At 39.8% G+C, this 20,151-nt stretch overlaps 1 protein-coding gene and 1 non-coding gene across 5 annotated transcripts in view; one reads left to right on the forward strand and one right to left on the reverse strand.

Annotated features, from left to right (window-relative positions):
* The window catches only part of Rps6kc1 (ribosomal protein S6 kinase C1), a 174,312-nt gene that overhangs the window by 92,616 nt on the left and 61,545 nt on the right, over nucleotides 1–20,151 (forward strand). The window contains exons 9-11 of one of the 4 annotated variants that reach the window (XM_023710212.1): nucleotides 4,340–4,371; nucleotides 4,922–5,027; nucleotides 10,132–10,224. In XM_023710212.1, coding sequence (XP_023565980.1) covers nucleotides 4,340–4,371; nucleotides 4,922–5,027; nucleotides 10,132–10,224 — 231 coding nt within the window. Of the gene's footprint in view, nucleotides 1–4,339; nucleotides 4,372–4,911; nucleotides 5,028–10,131; nucleotides 10,225–20,151 lie in introns of those variants that run through there. The other 3 variants (XM_023710208.1, XM_023710209.1, XM_023710210.1) reach the window with 3 other exon arrangements.
* Nucleotides 7,206–7,312, reverse strand: LOC111815526. Its single transcript, XR_002820209.1, has one exon. It is a non-coding gene; the product is annotated as a U6 spliceosomal RNA (small nuclear RNA).

Genomic DNA, 20,151 nt, shown 5'->3' on the forward strand with positions numbered 1-20,151 from the left:
CGAATGCCTTCAGGGCAGGTTTGGCTGGCTTGAGTTGTGGGGATCAAACCCCAGCAACCTGAGCCTGACTGCTTTGTTGAAGCAGCCACTTAAAGAGCTGAGCTAAGGGGCAGGCCCCCAGCCGCAGAGTCTGATGTTTATTTTCTCTTCATCTTTGTCATCATGCTCACTTCTTTCTTCCTGTGCTCTGAATTTTTCTCATTTTACTCAAATAGGGTAATAATTGAATTCTGATTCAGTTAATTTTATTCTTATTAGAAGCTGGCTTAGTATAATGGCAAGTACCCCAAAGTGTGCTGGAAGACTAGGTTTAGTATATGTGCTGCTGAAGGGAGCATGAGGACCAGGTTTAGAATCAGGCTATATATGTACTGCGTAACTGAGAAAGACATCTCACATCCCTTAATTTTACTTTTCTTAATTATAAAAGAGGGAAAATATATTTTTGTAAACAGAATGCGATATAAAGGAGGAGTGCCAAGTGGTGCTGGCTGTGGAGATACATTAGAATTTCCATGTTCTTATTGTATGTAGACTGTGTCTTCTATAAAAGTTCTTAGTGACTGACGTTTCCCTGACGACTTTGGGATTTGTTCTCCTATTTATTCAGGTATTACTGATTGTTCTACAGGGCCACTCTCTAGCCAGCCTGTGTTCTCCTTTCTGATCAGATGTTTAGAGGGTTAAGTAAGGTTGTTACAGTCCCCTTAAGACCTCTGTCTCAGTTACTCTTCTCATTGCTGTGGCAAATACCTGACACTCAAGATGAGGAAGGAAAGGTTTTATTTAGCTCAAGTCAGTGGAGGTTTCAGTCCATACTCAGCTGGCTCCAAGGCAGAGTGGCACAGGGCAGAGAGCAGCTGTTCATGGTGGTGGCAAAGAGCATGAGCAAAATGGAAAAGTAGCAGCAACATGGCTGCAGAGAGCAAGTCTGTCTCCCTTAAATTACATTCAAGCTATCTGCCCTGGGCTGGGAGTAGTATTCACACCCATAATCCCACTGGATCATGAATCAATCACAAATTCTAGAAATCCACCCTATGACTGCATGAAGCTTTCAGGGGACTAGACACAAACCATAACGTTGTCCCCGTAGACCCCCAAAGACTCATGTATGTTCTTTTGTACAACAGGCATTTTAGTCCATCTGTAAGAGTTGCCAAAATCCTAACATTTTCAGCATTGCTGAAGAGTCCAAGTCTCCTCCAAGATCCAAGGCAAACTCTTAGCTGTGAGCTCCTGTGCAAAAGAAAAGTTAAACACTTCCAACATTCAAAGGCACAAGATAAACATTACCATTCCAAAAGTTGCAAATAATAGGGGAATACAAAGCATTGAGGCCAACACAAGTCCATAATCCAGCAGGGCAAACATTAAATCCTGTAATTACATATGGAACATCCAAAGCAATCTGTGGCAAATTGTGAACTCCATGTTGCTCTGCCCCTGTGGCATTCTTGGTGGTAGCTCCCATGGCGTCTCTCTTAGGCTGGCTTAGCTCCCTCTTTGTAGTTTCCCTTAGATGATCCACATTCCTGGCTTTTCTAGATTTCTGGAATTTCCACTGAATAGGCTTCTCACTCACAGCTTTACACACTGCCCTCTCCAGGGCATCTGCAATCTAGATGGAAGCATTCTTAATCTCAGAGCTCCTGCATTCTGCATGCGCCTAAAACCAATGCCATGTGGATGATGCCAAGGTCTGCTGGCAACTGGAGCAGTAGCCCAGCTTCCTTTGCTCTTGGCTGCAGGGATTGAGTGTCTGGATCGCTGAGCACTCTGACCCTGATTCCGAGGAATAAATTCTCCATGCTGGCAGCATTTTGGATCCTGGTTTGGCCACTGACACCATTCTGGAACATGGGGCACAGCTGCTTTTTCCCCAAGGCAAAGTCCCTGACCTTTGAAATTCTGAGGCTGCAAAGGGTGGCTACCTGCTGCCTCCTGTGATGCCCTCAGGCCATCCTTTCCTTTCTCTTGTTCCTTCCCCGCAATGGAGGAGATCCTCTCGGCCCTTATCTTTACAGCCCCCAGCTTTATTGACACTTCCTTTCTGGCCAAACTCACATTTTAAATCATCCTGCTGGGCTCTTTGCTCTTGATTCTCAACATAAACCTGACTAAAAGGCTTGGGGAGATAGCTCAGAGGCATAAGCACCTGCCTGACAAGTGCAAGGTCTTAAGTTCGAGCTCCAGTCCAAAAAAAAAAAAATCTGACTAAAAGCCTCCAACAATATCCATGCCACTCGCATAATATTTGGCTGCTTTTAGATTTCTTTTAAAAGATTAGTCAGTCTGCCATGCTTAATCTCAATCTCAGGCAAAGTCTCTGGAAATGAGTAAAATGTAGACAAATTTTCTGCCAAGCCAAAACACAAATGATCCGGAGCCCAACAACCAATGCAGTCCTTTTTCACAGCAGAAAGCTTCCCAGCCTGGTCTTTACAGGCAGGCTTTCTATCAGCCTTCTTGTCTGAGCGCTGACCAGAATCTCCCATATAGCACAGCTGAAGCTGTTCCAGTGCTTCTCTTGTAGGAGACATCTCCAAACCTTTCTTATCTCTTCCCATAAACCATTCCCCAAAATTCTTAATCCACATGCTCAGGTTTAGCCACAGCAACGACCCCACTTCTCTAGTACCAAATTCTGTTACTTCTTTTCATTGCTGGGACAAATACCAAACACTCAAGATGAAGAGAGGAAAGGTTTATTTAGCTCACAGTCAGTGGAAGTTTCAGTCCAGCCTTAGCTGGCTCCAGTGCAGAGGGGGACATGGCACAGGGCAGCAGTTCATGGCGGCAGCAAGGAGCAAGAGCAAAATAACAGCAACAATGGCAACAGAGAGGAAGTCTGTCTCCCTTACATTGCATTCAGGCTATCCACCCAAAGCTGGGAGTAATGTTCACACCCATAATCCCAGCAGCACTCACACCCATAATCCCAGTGGATCATGAGTCAATCACAAACTAGAAATCTACCCCATGGCTGCATGAGGGCTTGGGGGGACAACTAGACATAAACCATACAACATCTTTTGTGACACACCAGAATTTTTTGACAGAAAGGTATTGAATAATGGGAGTTTTTCTCTGCTGAATGCCCAGCCTGGTGGAAATTCTTTCCTATCTCTCATTGAGAATATTGATTTATCTTTAGATGGAATGTAAGCTGTGTATCCATTCTGTAAAGCATTTAAGTGTCTGTCTGGCCATATTACTGAAGAAATAGTAGCAAGATGACTGAACTTGGGGTTCCTGGTTACATTTTAATTTTGTTAAGTGCTGCTACTCACTGTGACTCCGTGTGTTGTGTGGGGTGTGCGTGCATGTGTACATGGGCCAGCTTGCATTTTTTGTGGTTCTAGGGATTGAACCCATGAACTCCTGCATGTGAGGCAGGGACTGTACCACTGAGTACAGTCCCAGCCCATTTTATTGTTTATTTTGATGCAGAGTGTTACTAAGGTAGACTCCAAGTTACAGTTTGCCTTAGAAGGTGCGATTCTGGGCATGTGCCATGATGCCTGTGTGCGTGTTTTTAAGTCAGGAACAAAGAATAAGAAATCAAGGAGAACAGAAGGAATTAAACATTTAAAATTAATTAAAATCTGTTTAAAGAGACATTTGTCAATAATTTGATGAGTTACAACTCTTTTAGAAATCTGTAAATTCATCTTTCTGCTCTACTACACACAGATCTCAGGAAACATCTAGCAGCAGGTGTCCCCTGAGGTGGTTTTGCTTCTTGGCTTCTGTTGTCTATCCGCAGTGGTTCTGGATGCCTTTGAGGAACTGATAAAGAAGAAATGATAGAGGGAGAGGGGATATATATATATATATATATATATATATATATATATTGTTTACATATGTGTGTATATGTATCCAGGCATTTCCAAAGCCTTCCAAATATTTCTGTGATGTGATTGTAGTTTCCATGGAGGTGGACTCACCATCTTCAGCAGAAGTCCATTTCTACTGCTGGCTTCCGGTTCTTGTTTGTTTGTTTGTTACTATGGAGATGGCCTAGAAAGTGGCTGGAAAGCCAAAAGTTTAAAAACCAGTAATTTGATTACAAAATACGGATGCAACCATGTTTAACCATAGCTAGGTGTTTCATAATTCTGCATTTTTGAACCTGAAATTGTTTTGTGAGGCAAGTTTATTTTTCTTTTTGAATAGAGCAGATTTTAAAGCTTGAGCTTAAACACTGAGTTGAAAAAAAGGAAATGAAAACAAAGTGACATAGTTTCTAAACCAAAAATTTTAAATGGGAGTTTAGATTTAGAGTTGAAAGGTGTCACCTGAACTGGGAGAAGCTAATGTCAGGAAGTAACAGTTCCCAGAGGAGGACACAGAAGGGAAGGACAGGTCATGTGTAGGAGTAGTGAATGGCTGTTACCAGTGTGGCACATTTTGTCTTCAGAGTGTAGCTTAGTTAGGTGATTTTCACAGGTTGCTTGTATCTGTTTTCCAACTGGATAGAAAATCCAGAGTAGATCTGGCCTTTTGTATTTAGAGCTTCTTACTATACTTTGACTCCTTCTATAATACATCAAGTTCTCAATACATATTTAAGAGAGAGGGTCAGAATTTGGATAAATGAGGGCCGGGGAGATGGCTCAGTAGAATAAGCGCTTGCCTGGCAAATGCAAGGGACTGAGTTCAATCCCCAGTTCTGCCCTCCCCCCGCCAAAAAAAAGCCCAAAAGAATTTGGATAAATGAGACCCTTATGGGGTAGTATTGAGATCTCATTGAAATGAATAGTTTTCATGCCTTCTCCAATTGTAAGTATGTCTTTACAGTTAGAAGTGTAAACAAGCAGTGCATTGGGTGAATGGAAGTTACTTTTCAGATAGGTTTTAGAAGATGTGTGCATTTGTCACCAGGCCAGCCTCTCTGTCTCTTAGGAGAGTCCAGCCCCACGCGCCGCGAAGCTGTGAAGAGGAGGACGGCAGAGTACCTGTTGCGGGTGGAGAGCATCTCCGGGCTCTACCGGAGCCCGCGGCTGGACAGTGGATCTCAGGTGTGTCCTGTGCTGTGTTTTGCATTTCCTTTAGTGAGTTTTTGTAACCTTGTCTCTTGGGCTTTATTTCAAATTAAAATATTTAAGAATTTTGGTTTCTGGAATTTTATCAGTAATTTTCTGAAGTTATTGGTGGAAAGAAGAGCAATCTTAGCTGTCTGGCCTATGTGGAGTAGCATGGGGTTTGTTTTCTCCTTTTCTTGGCCCTTTCTTAGTCTCTTTCTGTACCTTTAATTTTCCTCATCTCCGGAATGGCACTAATTTATATCCTTAAATCAGTCTGTAGTTGGAGCCTGGGTATTGGGACTGTAGGTACAAAGTGAAAAAAATCTATGGAAGAAGCCAAGTTCAGCAACTGTGGCATATTGTGATATCAGGTTCGAAGTTTGATTTTCTGATACTTTTCTTTATTATTGTGTTTTCTTTTTTGGCTTCATTATTCCATACTTACTTTTCCCTGGTAATGATTATCTCGTGTGCTGAGAAGGAGGCGTTAGTTTTGTCCAGATGGGGCTGTGAACCAGAAATAGCGCAACAGGGGTGTCTTTGGAGATGCCGCCTCCCAGCAGCAGGCCCAGCACCCGAAGCTCCACCTTCCCAACGCCCGCAAGTGGCGTGCTTATCTGGGCCAGTTTGAGAAGCACCACACCAGCAGGTAGCATAAAATGGTGCTCAGAGAAAATAGGGCACAGTGAGTGAAAGAGGGCAAGGACAGGCTGGCTATAGAGCAACTCCCAGAGCAAAACCCAAACCCAACAAAACAGTCAAAGAAAGCTCAAAACAGAAACACAGGAAAGCTTCATTGAGCCTAGTAAATAAAAAGTTTTAAATGGGAAGTAGGTATGTTGGAGGCATTTGGCCACTATTCAAAAATAGTTGAACACACTGATTATAGACAGAGGCTGTTAAAGCACTGTGGGGTGACAGAATGCCTGCTACCAGAAGAGTGCTGTGGACTGCCACCACCCCTACCGCTACCACTGCTGTTGTTGCTGCCACCTCAGGCTTTGAAGATGGTTGGGTTGTCAGACTTTGTGTCCTCTGTTTACTGCTGTCTTTAGTCTGGCTGAATGCAACCACTCTTCCTTTTCTCAATATTATCTGGTACAGAGGCTAATAAATATAAATGAAAAATCTTACTTTTTTCATAAGGAAATCAAGCCTATTGACCTCTCCTCTTGTGAAACAGTGGGCTTGAGTTACCCCTAAGGATGATATTTTATGAGTAAGAATTAATCTCATCTTTTTTCTTACTTTGTCATCCTAGATTGCTTAATTTGCTGCTTCTCAGTTTTCTCATCTAGGAGAAAAACAACAAAACCAAACCAAAAAAGGCCCCCCCTCCCATTGTTGGTCTTGGTCTCTAAATTCTAATTTTGTTCTTAAAATTCTGTGAATTTCACAATCCAAGGAAAAAAATATTTAGGATTCCCCCCAATTTAAATGTTATACATAAGAAATACAAGATTTTTTTTGTTGATGACTTTATTTCATGATCTTTCTTTGTTCGTTTCTCTGATCTTAAACTTACAGACATTTGAAGTAGCAAGAGGAGCTGTGCTCTTTCCCTCACGATGCTTTCACCATTCCTGTCTTTGCCAGAGGAGTCTCCTGAGTCACTGTTTTCATTGGCTTCTTTCCCATACTACATGGCTTTTCTTCTTGGTATTCAAGGCTTTTAACTTATAGGCTTCTTAGCATTCAAGGCCTATAATGGTGGACCCTGAGTTGTAATCTTATGTTTTGCAGTTCTACAATTTGAATATTTTTTCCCCCACAAGACCAGTACCTTTTCAGTCTTTTTTTTTGAGATAGGATTTCACCCTGCAGTTCAGGCTGGCCTTGAACTCACTTTTTAGCACAGGCTGCTCTCCAACACAGTACTCCTCCTGCGTCAGCCTTCCAGTGCTGGGATTACAGGCGTGCACTGCCATTCCACTGCTCCTTTTCAATCGTACCTGTACTGTCCTTTTCTTTTTTTAATTTTCACATATTTTATTTTACTGGAGATAGGGTCTCACTATGTAGTTCAGGTTGGCCTTGAACTCACTATATAGCCCAACATAGTCTCAAATTCACGTTGATCGATCTGCATCACCCTCCAGAACGCTGGGATTACAGATACGTGCTGCCACACCTAGCTCCACATAGCATTTAAAGTCATGTTTGGTACCACTTAATTCTGAGACCTGTGTCTTACATCTTGTGTCCTATCCTCATGCAGGGGCCATGCTAATCTTTCTGTATTGTTCCAATTTTAGTATATAAGCTGCTGAAGCAAGCACATATGTCTTATATCTCAAATAATAATTTATCTCTATAGTCCTGTATTTTAGGAGGATGTTTTATTATTTATTTATTTACTTTCTTTTTTTTTTTTTGTGGAACCGGGGATTGAACTCAGACCCTTGCGCTTGCCAGGGAAGCACTTATTCCACTGAGCCATCTCCCTGGCCCCCAGGATGTTTTATTTTTGTTTAACCTTTCACGTATCTGGCTTGTCTCTCCAAATAAATATGTACTTCTGGAAGTTTGGGATTACTTCTACTGTTTAATGATTTATGTCCTTTTCAGGTACTGTGCAGGTAGGAGGTATGGAGTAATTATTTAAGGGAATGGTAGAGGTTTTTGTAGTTGGCTTTCATTCATTACTGCTGAAGTTGCTGAAGACTGTACATTTTTTTGGAAATTGAAAGATTGATGGTCTCAGGGAATAAAAAGTTTTAAATGGGAAGTAGGTATGTTGGAGGCATTTGGCCACTATTCAAAAATAAGCCTCAAGGGTGAACTATGAAGTGTTCTTTGTGCTCTAGAACTTCCCCAGACATTGCTTTTGCCCAAATCCCAAGCTCTTCTCACTCTGTTTTAGTAAGGTGTGGCAGCGGCAACAGCGGCATCTTTGCCCAAGTTGTGACAGGAAGACTGTGTATACTAGAGAGAGGAGCTGGGATTCTGCCCGCCCTGTTCTGCACTTCTTAGTTCATCGGTTGGATGGGTACTGTCTTAGTTACTTTTCTCTTGTTGCTGAGACAAAATACCCAGCACCCAAAGCTAAGAAAGGAAAGGTTTATTTAGCTCACCATTTGTGGAGGGTTCAGTCCATAATCAGCTGGCTCCAAGGAAAGTGGCACATGGCAGAGAGCAGCAGTTTGTGGTGCTTGAAGACAGAAAAAAGCAACAAGAGAGAGGGTGAGACAAGCCTCTTTCTGTCCCTTCCATTGTACCCAGACTGCTGCGATTAGGGTGTTACCACTCCGATCAGAGGCCTGATCTAGCTAGCCATCACCCCGCCTTAATCCAGGCGTTGCACTAGGGATCAGTTAGCCACTTCTGTGACGGAGTGAAGGTTGGCAGGGGGATGTGGACACAAACTAATGGGGACCATAACAGGAACTTCCTGTATGCATGGCAGTCAGGGTGGGGCAAAGGGTAAGGATACTTTGTAAATTAAGATGGAGAGAGGGCCGGGGAGATGGCTCAGTAGAATAAGCACTTCCCTGGCAAGTGCAAAGGCCTGAGTTCAATCCCAGGTTCCGTCAAAGAAAAATAAAAAAAAAAATTGAGATAGAGAAATTAGTTCTGCTCTGTGTCTATTTACATATGTAGTGTATTGAAATACCTTGATAAATGCTTTTAAATCTTTCAGATATTCACCTTAGATTTTAAGCTTTTTAGTACCTCATGAAAGAAGACATTAAATAACTATGTTTTTAGACATATCCAAATAGTCTCTAGTTTCAGAGATTATTAGCATATGATCGAGTTGCCATTACTACCAACTTTCTCATCTTTAAAAATATGAGGAATTTCTTTTGAGTATTATTATCTTATGTATACTGTAAATAGAATTTGCTATGTCTACAAACAAACAACAAATAAAAAATGGAGAGCAGTTAGTATTGCCACTTGTAGTACATTTTACAGGTGGTAAGTTTTCCCAGTTGTAAACACTAATTTACATGGGCAGCCTTCCTCCCTTGCTCCCTTCCTCTTCTTCCTGCTCATCTTTGTCCTCCCTCCTCACAGCAGACCAGACCCTAGCAGCATGCCAGGCACTAGCCTGCGTCTTCACTGTGGAGAGGGAGAGTATGCTTCCTGCCACCAATAGTCCCTCTTTGGCCACGCCAGTCTGTACAGGGACCTGAAGTGTATCTGAAATGATGCCTTAGGAATTCTGTCTTCATGGACATGGCGAATGAAGATATTTTGTTTTCTGTTCATGGGGTCAAAATATTTCCTCTGTATCCTAATAGAGTTTTGGCAATAAGATCTGTTCTGAGTATCCGATGAAGTTTTATGTCTCTTCATCCTTTGCAGCCTTGTTATTTTAATGTAAGAGTGAATAGACAGCAGTACTTTCTAGCTATAAATACCAAATGGAGGTGTCCTCAGAGAAAGTGTTTATTGTTTGTTTGGTTATTTTTAGGTCTCTTATAGTTAATAGACTTTTCTACATCATGGATATTCAAAGAAAAATTTCTTTCTCTTATGAAGTATCTATAACACAGCCTCAGTTCTAGTACATTGTAGGTAGCATAGTGGAGTTTCTTAATGTTCCACCACTGGTAGTTTTTATGGTTGAACTTGAATTTGTTAATTCATCTGCAAACATATTGTATGAATTTGTATAGTAGCCTTAAGCACTACAGTTTCACGAAGAGAGAGGATGGCTCCTGTCCCTTGTCTACCCAGTAATTCTTTGTTAGTTTCCCCCTGCTAAAGTATTGCTGAGCCATCTGAGGTTAATAGTAGTTTGTAACTGACTGTTGGCCCAGTTTCCAATTATTTACAAAGTTTCTTGATAGCTGTGTACCCTTAAATTGAATCTTGCTGTAGAAGCTGTATCAGCTCATTAATGTTTCTTTAAAAATTTATGATTTATTTACTTGCAACTTTTTTCTTGCTTTTTCTTTTTGATTTTCTTTATTTTTGATTTTTTAAATTTTATTTTGCATTACAGACAAACAGAAACTTCCTCCTTTTATCTTTCCATTCTCTGATTTATGATAAATTGAGTTTCCTTTGGCCTGGCATTTGCTTCAGCAGGCATTCTTCCTTCAAGTACCTCCCTGATTGATGTGTCATCTTTGATATCTTCCATTAGCCTCCAGGATCACTAAGTTCAAGGCCCCCTTGGAACCTAAGGAGCCCTGCCGAGGAGCTGAAGGCCTTCAGAGTCCTTGGGGTGATTGACAAGGTAATTCTTCAGTGTCTCTTCAAGAGTTCAGTCATAAATCCGACTGCATGCTGACATTCTGTCTTTGAAGCTTTGGATCTTAAGGATATGAAACAAAAGGAGAAAATGACTCAAATGCATCTGCACTTTAAAATAACAAAAGCAGAAGAGAAAAAGCTTTTATCTAAGCAATTCATGTAAGGTCATGCAAAATATATTTGAGCAGAAGGAAAAGGTGCGTATTTGTTGGCATTCAGTTGAGTAAGGGGTTTTATTTTATAAAAGTGGTATAGCAGGAAGACATTTTGTGATAGCTAAACTTGTGAGTCAGTGTTGTTCAACACTCATTGGTATAGTCATTCTAATGATCAGAAAAGTAGCACCGAATACCACTCACTGAGTGTCTGTTGTGTATCAGATTAGACATTGCATATAAGACAGTTTACTTTATTCTTTCCAAAATCCAATTATAGTGTTTGTATCTTTGTGGGAAAGTATTAAGCATTCGAAGTCACTTGTCCCAAAGTCAAATAGCTCAATTAGGAGAATTCTGGGATTTAAACTGTGATCTTTGTTAAACCCTAAACTCTGCTTTTTTCTCATATACTAACACCCACACACACCACTGCACATGCACATACTCTTTTATACTTGGAATACACAGTATTGTCCTAACAGATGTCTGCCATACATGCAATTTTGGGGACATCTCACATATGCCCAATAGTAACAATACTATACCTGGTGATAGTTTATGATTATAACTTAAAAACTATAGACAGTAAGCCATGTTTTAAATGTACTTGATTTACCACTTTATCATCACAGTAAAAGATAATGCCTTATTTAATATTAAGCTTTAAATTGATCTCAATCTTTTTTATCATTGAGTGTCTTTTCTGAAGCACCTTGATGCATTTGTAACACTTCTTGTGTTCTTAAACATACGTGTGATTCCTTGTTAGAATAAAAAATAAGCAATACATTTTGGGGAATTTGGGCAATGATTAATGGTTTGAGGTATTCTCAAGGGAAAGTTGTGTGGCATATTTCATGAAGCTGTTTTATTCTCATAGGCATCACTTTTCTCTATGTGGTGAAAGTTTGAATTTAAGAATTCTAACATGTGTCATTGGACTTTTGTTGCTAAAGAGTCTAAAATGTTCCCTTAACCATTTTTTCTACAGCCTTTTTGTTCTGAAAATGTGCGCGAGAGGGGAGAAAAACAAAATAGTAATGGAGTCATTTCTAGTACTCGGGTTTCTGAGCAGATAACTCTCCTTTCTTGCCACACAGCTTCCACCTTCTCTCTGAGGTTTTTCTTTAACACTATGTGACCTTTCATTGTTGTGCCCTAAGCTTCAAATCACCTACGAGGCTTGCTAATGAGCGTGCAGGTTTGTCTAAAGGACCTCTGGCCATGGAGGCATCCTGGATTCTGTACGGCTGCTCATCTCCTTATTCTCTGTTCTCTTAACCTGGGAAGTGTGGTTGGTGTTTAGCAGGTGACATTTTTTTAAGTAGAAGAACTAAGGATATGTGTGTCTTGGGAATTAATAAGCTTTGCATATAATGTTTTAGAATTTATAATACAATGTCTACAGAACACACATAGGTAGATTTTTAAAAATTGGAATTGTTGTTCAAGGTGAATTCCTTTCTGTTAAACTGAGGAATGTCTAACACATAATATGTACCAAGGAGTATTTGTTGAATGAATTGAAATATTTAAAATCTATCATATATAGAGTGACACCTACTGGTATAATTGTGAAACTGTTACTTGGTATCATACAAGGTGACTGACTTCTCAGTAGGTCCCTTTACCCAGAGAGGCGTAATTCTATAGCTGTGTGTTGGTGTAGTATTCAAGGAGAAATAAATGACTTTTTGTTCTTTAATTGGGATTATAGAATCATTCCTTAATGTAGTTATGCCACAAGGGATTTAAGCATTACGGCTCTTGGAAAATAAGTAAGCTTGTGTGCATTTAGTTGTAAAAATGCTCAGGTGGGCAGAGGCCCTCAGAATCATAGGAGGAGCGGAAAAAAGCAAGGAGATGTTCAGCCTGACAATGCCGTGTGGGGCTCCAAATACTTGGCTGTCTTGGATAGAGGGACTGTGTCATATTTTTAAACCTGCAAGGTGAAAGGATTTATAAACTATCCTGGAGTAGTAGGTACAAACTAGGATTATCTCAGACAGATCAGAGTGCCAGGTTTTATTGGGAGGAAGGCAGTAAGTGGTGAAAGGTGATTGTTAAAATCATCAACAGGTGCAGCTAGAACTAAGGAATATAAGCTCAAGAACAGTGAAGTCTGCTTATGGTTAGAAATACTTTTCAGGTCGGGCGGAGTGACACATGTCTATAATGCCATCACTAGGGAGGCTGAGGCAAGAGGATCACTTGGAGTTTGAAATCAGCCTGGGATACGTAAATGAGCTCAAGGCCAGCCTGCATTACATAGGAAGACCCTGTATTGTAAGAAAGAAAGAAAGAAAGAAAGAAAGAAAGAAAGAAAGAAAGAAAGAAAGAAAGAAAAAACAAAAGAAAGAAATACTTCTCAAGAATTACGATGTTGAGTCTGGGAGTGTAACACAGTAGTATGGTGCATGCCTGGCGTATGTGAGGCCCTGTGTTCTATCCCCAGCACCACATACATGCATGCTCATGTGCACACACGTGCACACACACACACACACACACACACACACAGTTAGTACTTTGGTCAAAAAGGCAGACTGGATTTCTTCAAATCTTAGGAGTATATTGTTTGTAGAGATATTCAAGTGAAGGCTAAAGATCAGTGGGGAAATTAGTAGAGAGGATTCAAACTGTATATTTTTATGTTGGATAACTTTTACAAATTTAAGTCCTCAGATTCATTTATACATGGTCTTCATGTAATTAAGCAGGGGAAAGAAGACATTAGTGTGCAAGAACTATGTTGGAATATGGACAGATTCCTGTTATTTTCACACAGGATTTTGCATGTTTAGTTACAATATTTTGTGTTGTGTATATGTAATATGTCATATGAATATGTGGAGTGTGTTTATGGTTTTATGTATAAGGATTATTTATATATAGGTAATTTGTAATGGTGCAGGAGGTCTAGAAGGGTCACTTGATCGGTAGTAGGACACTCAAAAGCCAGAGTGTTTCTGAGAAAGTTCACTGTTGTAGAAAATAACTTACAAAAGACTAAAGGAGCCCACAGTGCAGTTAACGGTAATGTACCAATTATCAGTTTCCTGGTTTTTATATTGTATTACGCCATCTCTCTTGGGGAAAGCTGAGCAAAGGGTAAATGGGACTCTTTGTACTATTGTTGCAACTTCCTGTAAGTTAAAAGGAGCTTAAAAACAAAACAAAACAAAACAAATCAAAAAAACTGAAGGGAGCACTATCTTGAATACCACAGTAATAATATGAAGATTTGTCCCTTCACTGCCAGTTAACGCTTTTGGTTTAAGTGTCACCAGTGTGTCATCCTATGTCTGAGTGTTCACATAGAAGATGGGTAAAAATGCTGCTATGTTGTGAAAAACAGCTGAAATAGATTGCTTTGCAAATAAGGGATCTAGGGAACCCACTGCTATTTATTATGTCTAGTGAGACTACTAGCCTCCCAGCTTTATCTGGAGGGTTTTTTTTTTTTTAATCTGGAGGGTTTTGGTTTTTTTTTCATTTATGTATTTGGTATAGCGTCTCTCACTACAAAGCTTAGACTTGTAGTGATCCTCCTGTTTTCTGCCTCCCTCGTACTGGGATTACAAGCGTGCACCACCATGCCCAGTCTTGGTGGCTGGCTCATTGTGCCTGGGGGTGGGGCTGGCAAGGCATGCAGGACCAGGAAATACTGGTTTTGTTTTTTTTTTTTTTTTTTTTTGTAGCTGAAATATGAGTGAGAAAATTTGTGGAGGCTGTTCATATTGAATGGATCTTGAAAGATTGGCACTTGCTTTCCTTAAGGTACCCAAGCAGTATTGTCTATGAAAATAGTGCATCAATATTTGGATTTTTTTTTTTATTTTTTTTCAAAGTTTTATTGATAAACAGATAGCAATGAGACAGTTTCAAATCAAATCGGAAGTACAGTTTCAACAAATAATACACTGCATATATTCTTCTTAGTGGTTAATTGCTGTACAAGATGTGGACTTGTGATCCTATTTACAAACATCATTAGAACAAATCATTCTATTCATTAAGAGAATGCAACTATATATCTATCCCAACCTCTTTGAATACACAGATACAAAATGGACATTCATCTGTATGCCCCATTTTTTTAAGTTCCGTTATTGAATATTATAGGTGTGTAAACTCAGCAAAATATTCTAAAAGAGTCCAGTAGCCCATAATAGCGTTGGGTCTTCTGTTTAACTGGCAATGTCAGAAATTATTGACCTGAGTCCCCCACAGCTCAACTTAACAGCATGGCTTTATTTCTTATATTTTGACTTCATACTTTTCTACTGGATGGTTAAGACCAAGGTAAAGCAGGACCTATGCAACAAGAGTTGTAGCTTTTTGGTCTGAGAAGGTCAGTGAAATGCCCTCAGGATTTATCCTGAGATCCTGTACCTCAGATTGTAGAACCTTTATCAGTGCAGCCATGTGGATGAGTCACGGCCATTGCTTGGCCAATGTGCTCTCTGTGAATGCCTGAGAGAGTGTCTTCTCCCCATGTGACTCTCCTTAGGCCCACTCTATGTCATCGATCACTTTCCTCTTTGGCCCCATAATCTTCTTGATCAGAAAATTTGGGACACTACCGAGGTACATGACGTTACAGTACAAGTTCTCATATGTCCTGAGTCTTAATTGACCTTAGAAGGCTAGGGCCAAAAAGTTGGCTTTCCTTGTAGCCCTCCTTTTTCTCCAATTTTGGTCTGCAAATTTAGGTTGTTAACCATCCAGAAGAAAAGCTTATTGTTATTATCAAACGATTTAGGCTATCAATCTTAGCCTCAACTAAGCTACTGCACTGCAGATGGTAATTTGTAACAGTTGTTTCATGTTGGAAGTGCCTGTCATTATGGTATTCTGAATATGGGTGGCTTGTCATGACATGCCAGCTACTGCTAAGATGTCTCTCAGGTAGGTGGATGTTCAAGAAGAAGGGGGTGGTGAATGAAAGCAAGAGACAGGAAAAGGAATATTTGGATATTTTAGGGCTGGCCAAATAGTTCAGCAGATTAAAGCACTTGCAAGCAGTCACAGGTGCCAAGGGCTCGATCCCTGGGCCTGTTGTACTGGCCCCGCCTCTGGGGCGTGCTGAGACAGTGATTGAGATTGGGTGTGGTGACATGCACCTATAATCCCAGCTTTTGGGAGGCTGTAAGCAGGTGGATCACTATGAGTCCGATCTAGTAGTGAGACCCTGAACACCCTATAGACCCTTCCCTAAAAAATACCAAAAAAAAAAAAAAAAAAAAAGGATATTTTCTCACGTACGGAACATAGGGTTAAGCTGGTTTAAGCTGAAAGGATTCCAATTTGTACTTCATCTAAATAGTGTGACCAAAATATTATCCAGTGAATGACATCATGTAGCAATAAAGTGTACTTTTTCGTCTGGGAATCGAGTAGAGGTCTTTCCCTATTGCTTCTGCTAAAGAGGGACAGACTCTGGATAGTACATAGAAAACAAAGATGAGGCTGCTGCGAAGTGGAGAGAAAAAGGAAGACTGGCGGCTAAGCTACAGAGCCACAAGGTGGTGACTTCTCTGGTTTTGCTTTTGCCTTGTATGTCTCAGATTGGGTGTTGGAGAGAGGGTGACTTGGATAAGCCAGAAGCTGCAGACCAAAACTAGACAGAACAGAACGCCCAAAACAAGTCTAGTCTTTCTAGCCAAAGCTGAGAACCACAAAGAAACTTTAACAGAAAACAGTGCACAATAGCTGCTGTGTTCTAGACCAGCACCACAGAAAAACTGTGGCCTATTTCTTTTTTTTTTTTTTTTTTGGGTGGAGGAGGCAAATTTATTTTTATTTTTATTTTTTTTCTTTTCAAAGTTTTATTGATAAACATATAGCAATGATGTGGCCTATTTCTAGTCCCACTAATAGAGGCCAACTGGGGCTTCTGTACCTCTGTCCTTGTCAGGATGAGCCAGGTGCCCCGGTGCCCTGCTGGCCCAGGGTCAGAGGAAGCCTCCTGGAGAGTGAGGACCTTGATACTACCCTGCCATAAAGACAAGTAACACAGCATCTTCTTCCGGGCCAGCGTTGTGTGAGTGAAGGTCTGAGCTGCAGCCTTTGTTGAGCAGTGACCAGGAGTTCCAGTTTCTTTCATCAGAGAGCTGTGAAGGCTGAATGGGAAGCCTGAGCTCCAGGAGCAGAGTGATTATTGCCTTCCCCAAAGAGGGATGGCGAAGGGGAGGGGCCTTGAAGATACACCCTTCAGTAAGATTGTGAGCCTAATAACAGTACTAAAAAGTCCAGCCTCCTGTGGAAAGGTAACTGTCTTACAAGAACTAAGAAGATATCAACCTGAATGAGAATAGACAGCCCACTAGTGCCAACACTGAAGTGACACAGATGTTAGAATTGTCTGAGGAATTTAACAACAGCCATTATAAAAGTGGTTCTGCCAGGCATGGTGGTGCATGCTTGTAATCCAGCACTCAGGAGGCTGAAGCAGAAAGATCATTACAAGTTTGAGACTATCCTGGGCTACAAAGTGAGTTCAAAGCCATTCTGAACTGCATAGTGAGACCCTCTTTCCAAAAAAAGAAAAAAAAAAAAAAAAAAAAAAAAGGAAAAATGGTTCATTGAACACTCAAGATGCAATGAAAAAATAGTCTTAGCAAAGAAATAGATGTTATATATGAAAACAATATATCTCTAAATGTAAATTTTTATATCTCCAAATGTGAATTTTAGAACTGAAGAATACAATAATAGAAACAACTTAATGGGCTCAACAGCAAAATGAGTAAGACGGAGGAGAGTTTTTCACGTTGAAAATAGACCAGTAGAAATTGCTCAATCTGATAGAGTGGAAAAAATGTACGGAGCCCAAGAAACATGGTCAACTAAATAAAAGGAGCTAATGACTCACTGGGCTTAGAACAAAAGGAAGACAGGAAATAGTACGTGGCCATAAACCTACAAATGAAGAAAGTTGAGTGAACCCCAAGCAAGAATACAAAGACATTCATGGCAAAGCCCATCAAGAATCTTGGGTTAAAAAACTAGTGACAAGGAAAAAGAATTTCAAAGCAATATGAGAGAAACACCATTGTACCTATAAGAAAACAAGAACCAAAAAAAAAAAAAAAAAAAAAAAAAAACAACAAACAGTCCAATGACAATTTCTTGTTAGAGACCATAGAAACCAGAAAGACAGTATAACATTTAAGTGCAGAAAAGAAAGAACTGCAACCCAGATTTTATAGACTGTGAAAGTAGGAAAGATAATAGAAAAATAGTGCACATTTTAAAATTAAATTTGATGACAGTAAAAGACATGTTGCCGGTAAATCCCTTCTACCTCTCATGCATCGAACATGCTTATCTATCATTCTTGCCACTTTCTGAAGTGGTTGTAGACTTCTTCTTTCCTGAGTAGCTTTTTGAGGTGTAATAAAAACCACAGTGAATGCTGCTAAGTGCCAGCCAATGGCAAGGCAGACTTGTAAAAACATGACATTGTGTCTTCATCCTCTTTTATTTTCTGGATCTGTCACTGTGCAACCTCTGGCTCAAAGTGGCCCTGAAAGCTAAGTGTTTTGTATCCATTGCGGACATTGAGGCAGCCATGACACTGCAACTCAGGATACTCATGAGAGAAGACTTCTAGAACTGCTTAAGAAAGTGGCAAGAAGGTTGGGATAAGTGTTCAAAGCAAGGAACCATTTTGGAGCTCAACAGTGGTGGGGTATCTTTTACTCTAATTTTTAAAAATTTAAACACATGCTGTGTTTTCTATCACGTCTCATATCTTTCAGGAATGTAGGGGAAATCAAACTATTCTTAGATGAAGAAACAAAAAGAACTTGCCACTAACAAGCCTATCATTAAAGAAGAGCTGAAGGCAGTCTTCTAAAATTGAAAGGATAAAAGCAGGAATCTTGTACTATTAGGAGGAAAAAAATTACAATGGAGAGAGTACCATATTAGTAAATAAGACTTCCTTTTTCTTCACTTTTCTGAATTATATTTTGTAGTCCATGCAAAAATGTTAATATTATCTGATGTAATTCTACATGTATATAGAGAAAATATTTATAACAATTATAAATGAGGGAGAGGAAAGAGATATCTTTGTAAGGGAGAAAAGGTTTCCATACTTGATTGATAAAATGATAATTCTCATAGATTGTGGTTATTTATGTATATATTATATATTAACTAGAGAAATCAATGAGAACTTTGTACAAGATACACTAAAAACTATAACTAATGTGGAATTCAAAAAATTCAGTTAATTCATAAGACAGGAGTGGAAAACAAATGAACACAAACAAAATACAAATTTAAGTCCTAACATATCAGTTACATTAAATGTAAATGATATAAATGTACCAATTAAAGAAAACAGAGATTAGCAGAGTGTTTTAAAAATAAGACTCAACTCTATGGTATGTATAAGAATCTCATTCAAATACAATGATATAGATAGGTTGAAAATAGGAGAGTAGAATATAACTTACCATGTAAACATTTGTTATGGTTTTTGTCTAGGTGTCCCCCCTAAAGCCTCGTGCAGTCATGGGATGGCTTCTACAGTTTATGATTAATTAATGATCCAGTGCTAGGCTGATGGGTGTGAGTGCTACACCTGCCCTGAGGCCGATAATCTGCATACAAATGTAAGGACTGGAGTGAAGGTTAAGAGCTGCCCCAGCTCCTGCTCTTCCCTTTGTTCTCTGCTGCTTTCCGCTGCCATACGCTGCTGCCATCTGCCTTGTGCCACTCTGCCTTAGAGCCAGCAGAGCAGGGAGTGAAACCTCCATGAACTGTGAGCTAAATAAACCTTTCCTTCCTTAATTCTGGGTGATGGGTATTTTGTCCCATCAAGAGAGAAAAGTAACTGAGACAATGTTAATAAAGAAAATATGAATGACTACATTAATATTAGATGAACAAGACTTCAGAGCAAGGAAATGATCAGAAACAGAGGAACAATGTATGATAAAAGGGTTCGTCCACAAGAAGACACAGAAGTCCTCAGTAGGGATGCACCAAACATTTGAGTTATAAAATGATATGAAGCAAAACCTTATGAAGCTGAAAGGAGAAATAGCTGAATCTATAAGAATAATTGGAGATGTCACACTCTGTCTCAACCATTAACAACTGTACAGAAAACTAGCAAGGATCTAGAAGAACCTAATGGCAACATCAAACAAGATGACACAGTTGACCTTTATAGAGCCCTTGCTCTCCTCTCAGCAGCAGAATACCATTCTTTTCAAGGGCCTGTGAAGGATGTACCAAGAGAGATAACTTCTGGGACCAAAAACCAACTTCAGCAAATCTGAAAGAATTGAAATTATACAGAGTGTATTCTCCTACCACACCTAAATTAAACTGTTAATACCAGAAAAATAATAGAAAACTCCAAGTATTTAGAAACTGAAGGCCACATTTCAAAGTAATTCATAGATCAAAGAGAAACCCTCAAGGGAACTTTTAAAAATGCATATAATTGAGCTGGGGAGATAGCTCAGCAGTTTAAGCATCTGCCTGGCAAGTACAAGGACCTGAGTTCAATCCCTGGTACCGCATGCTGTGCTGGCCACTTAAACTGGGTGTGGTGGCACATGCCTATAATCCCAGCACTGGGGAGGCTGAGACAGGAGGGTCACTATGAGTCCAAGCTGCATAACAGGACCCTATAAATAAATAAATAAATAAATATAAATAAAACATATAAACAAAAGATAAAAATGCATATAGTTGAGTGGAAATAAAAGCAGAATATATCAAAA

This window comes from Octodon degus, unplaced genomic scaffold (genome assembly GCF_000260255.1).
Source record: "Octodon degus isolate 3935 unplaced genomic scaffold, OctDeg1.0 scaffold00017, whole genome shotgun sequence".
Lineage (NCBI taxonomy): Eukaryota > Metazoa > Chordata > Mammalia > Rodentia > Octodontidae > Octodon > Octodon degus.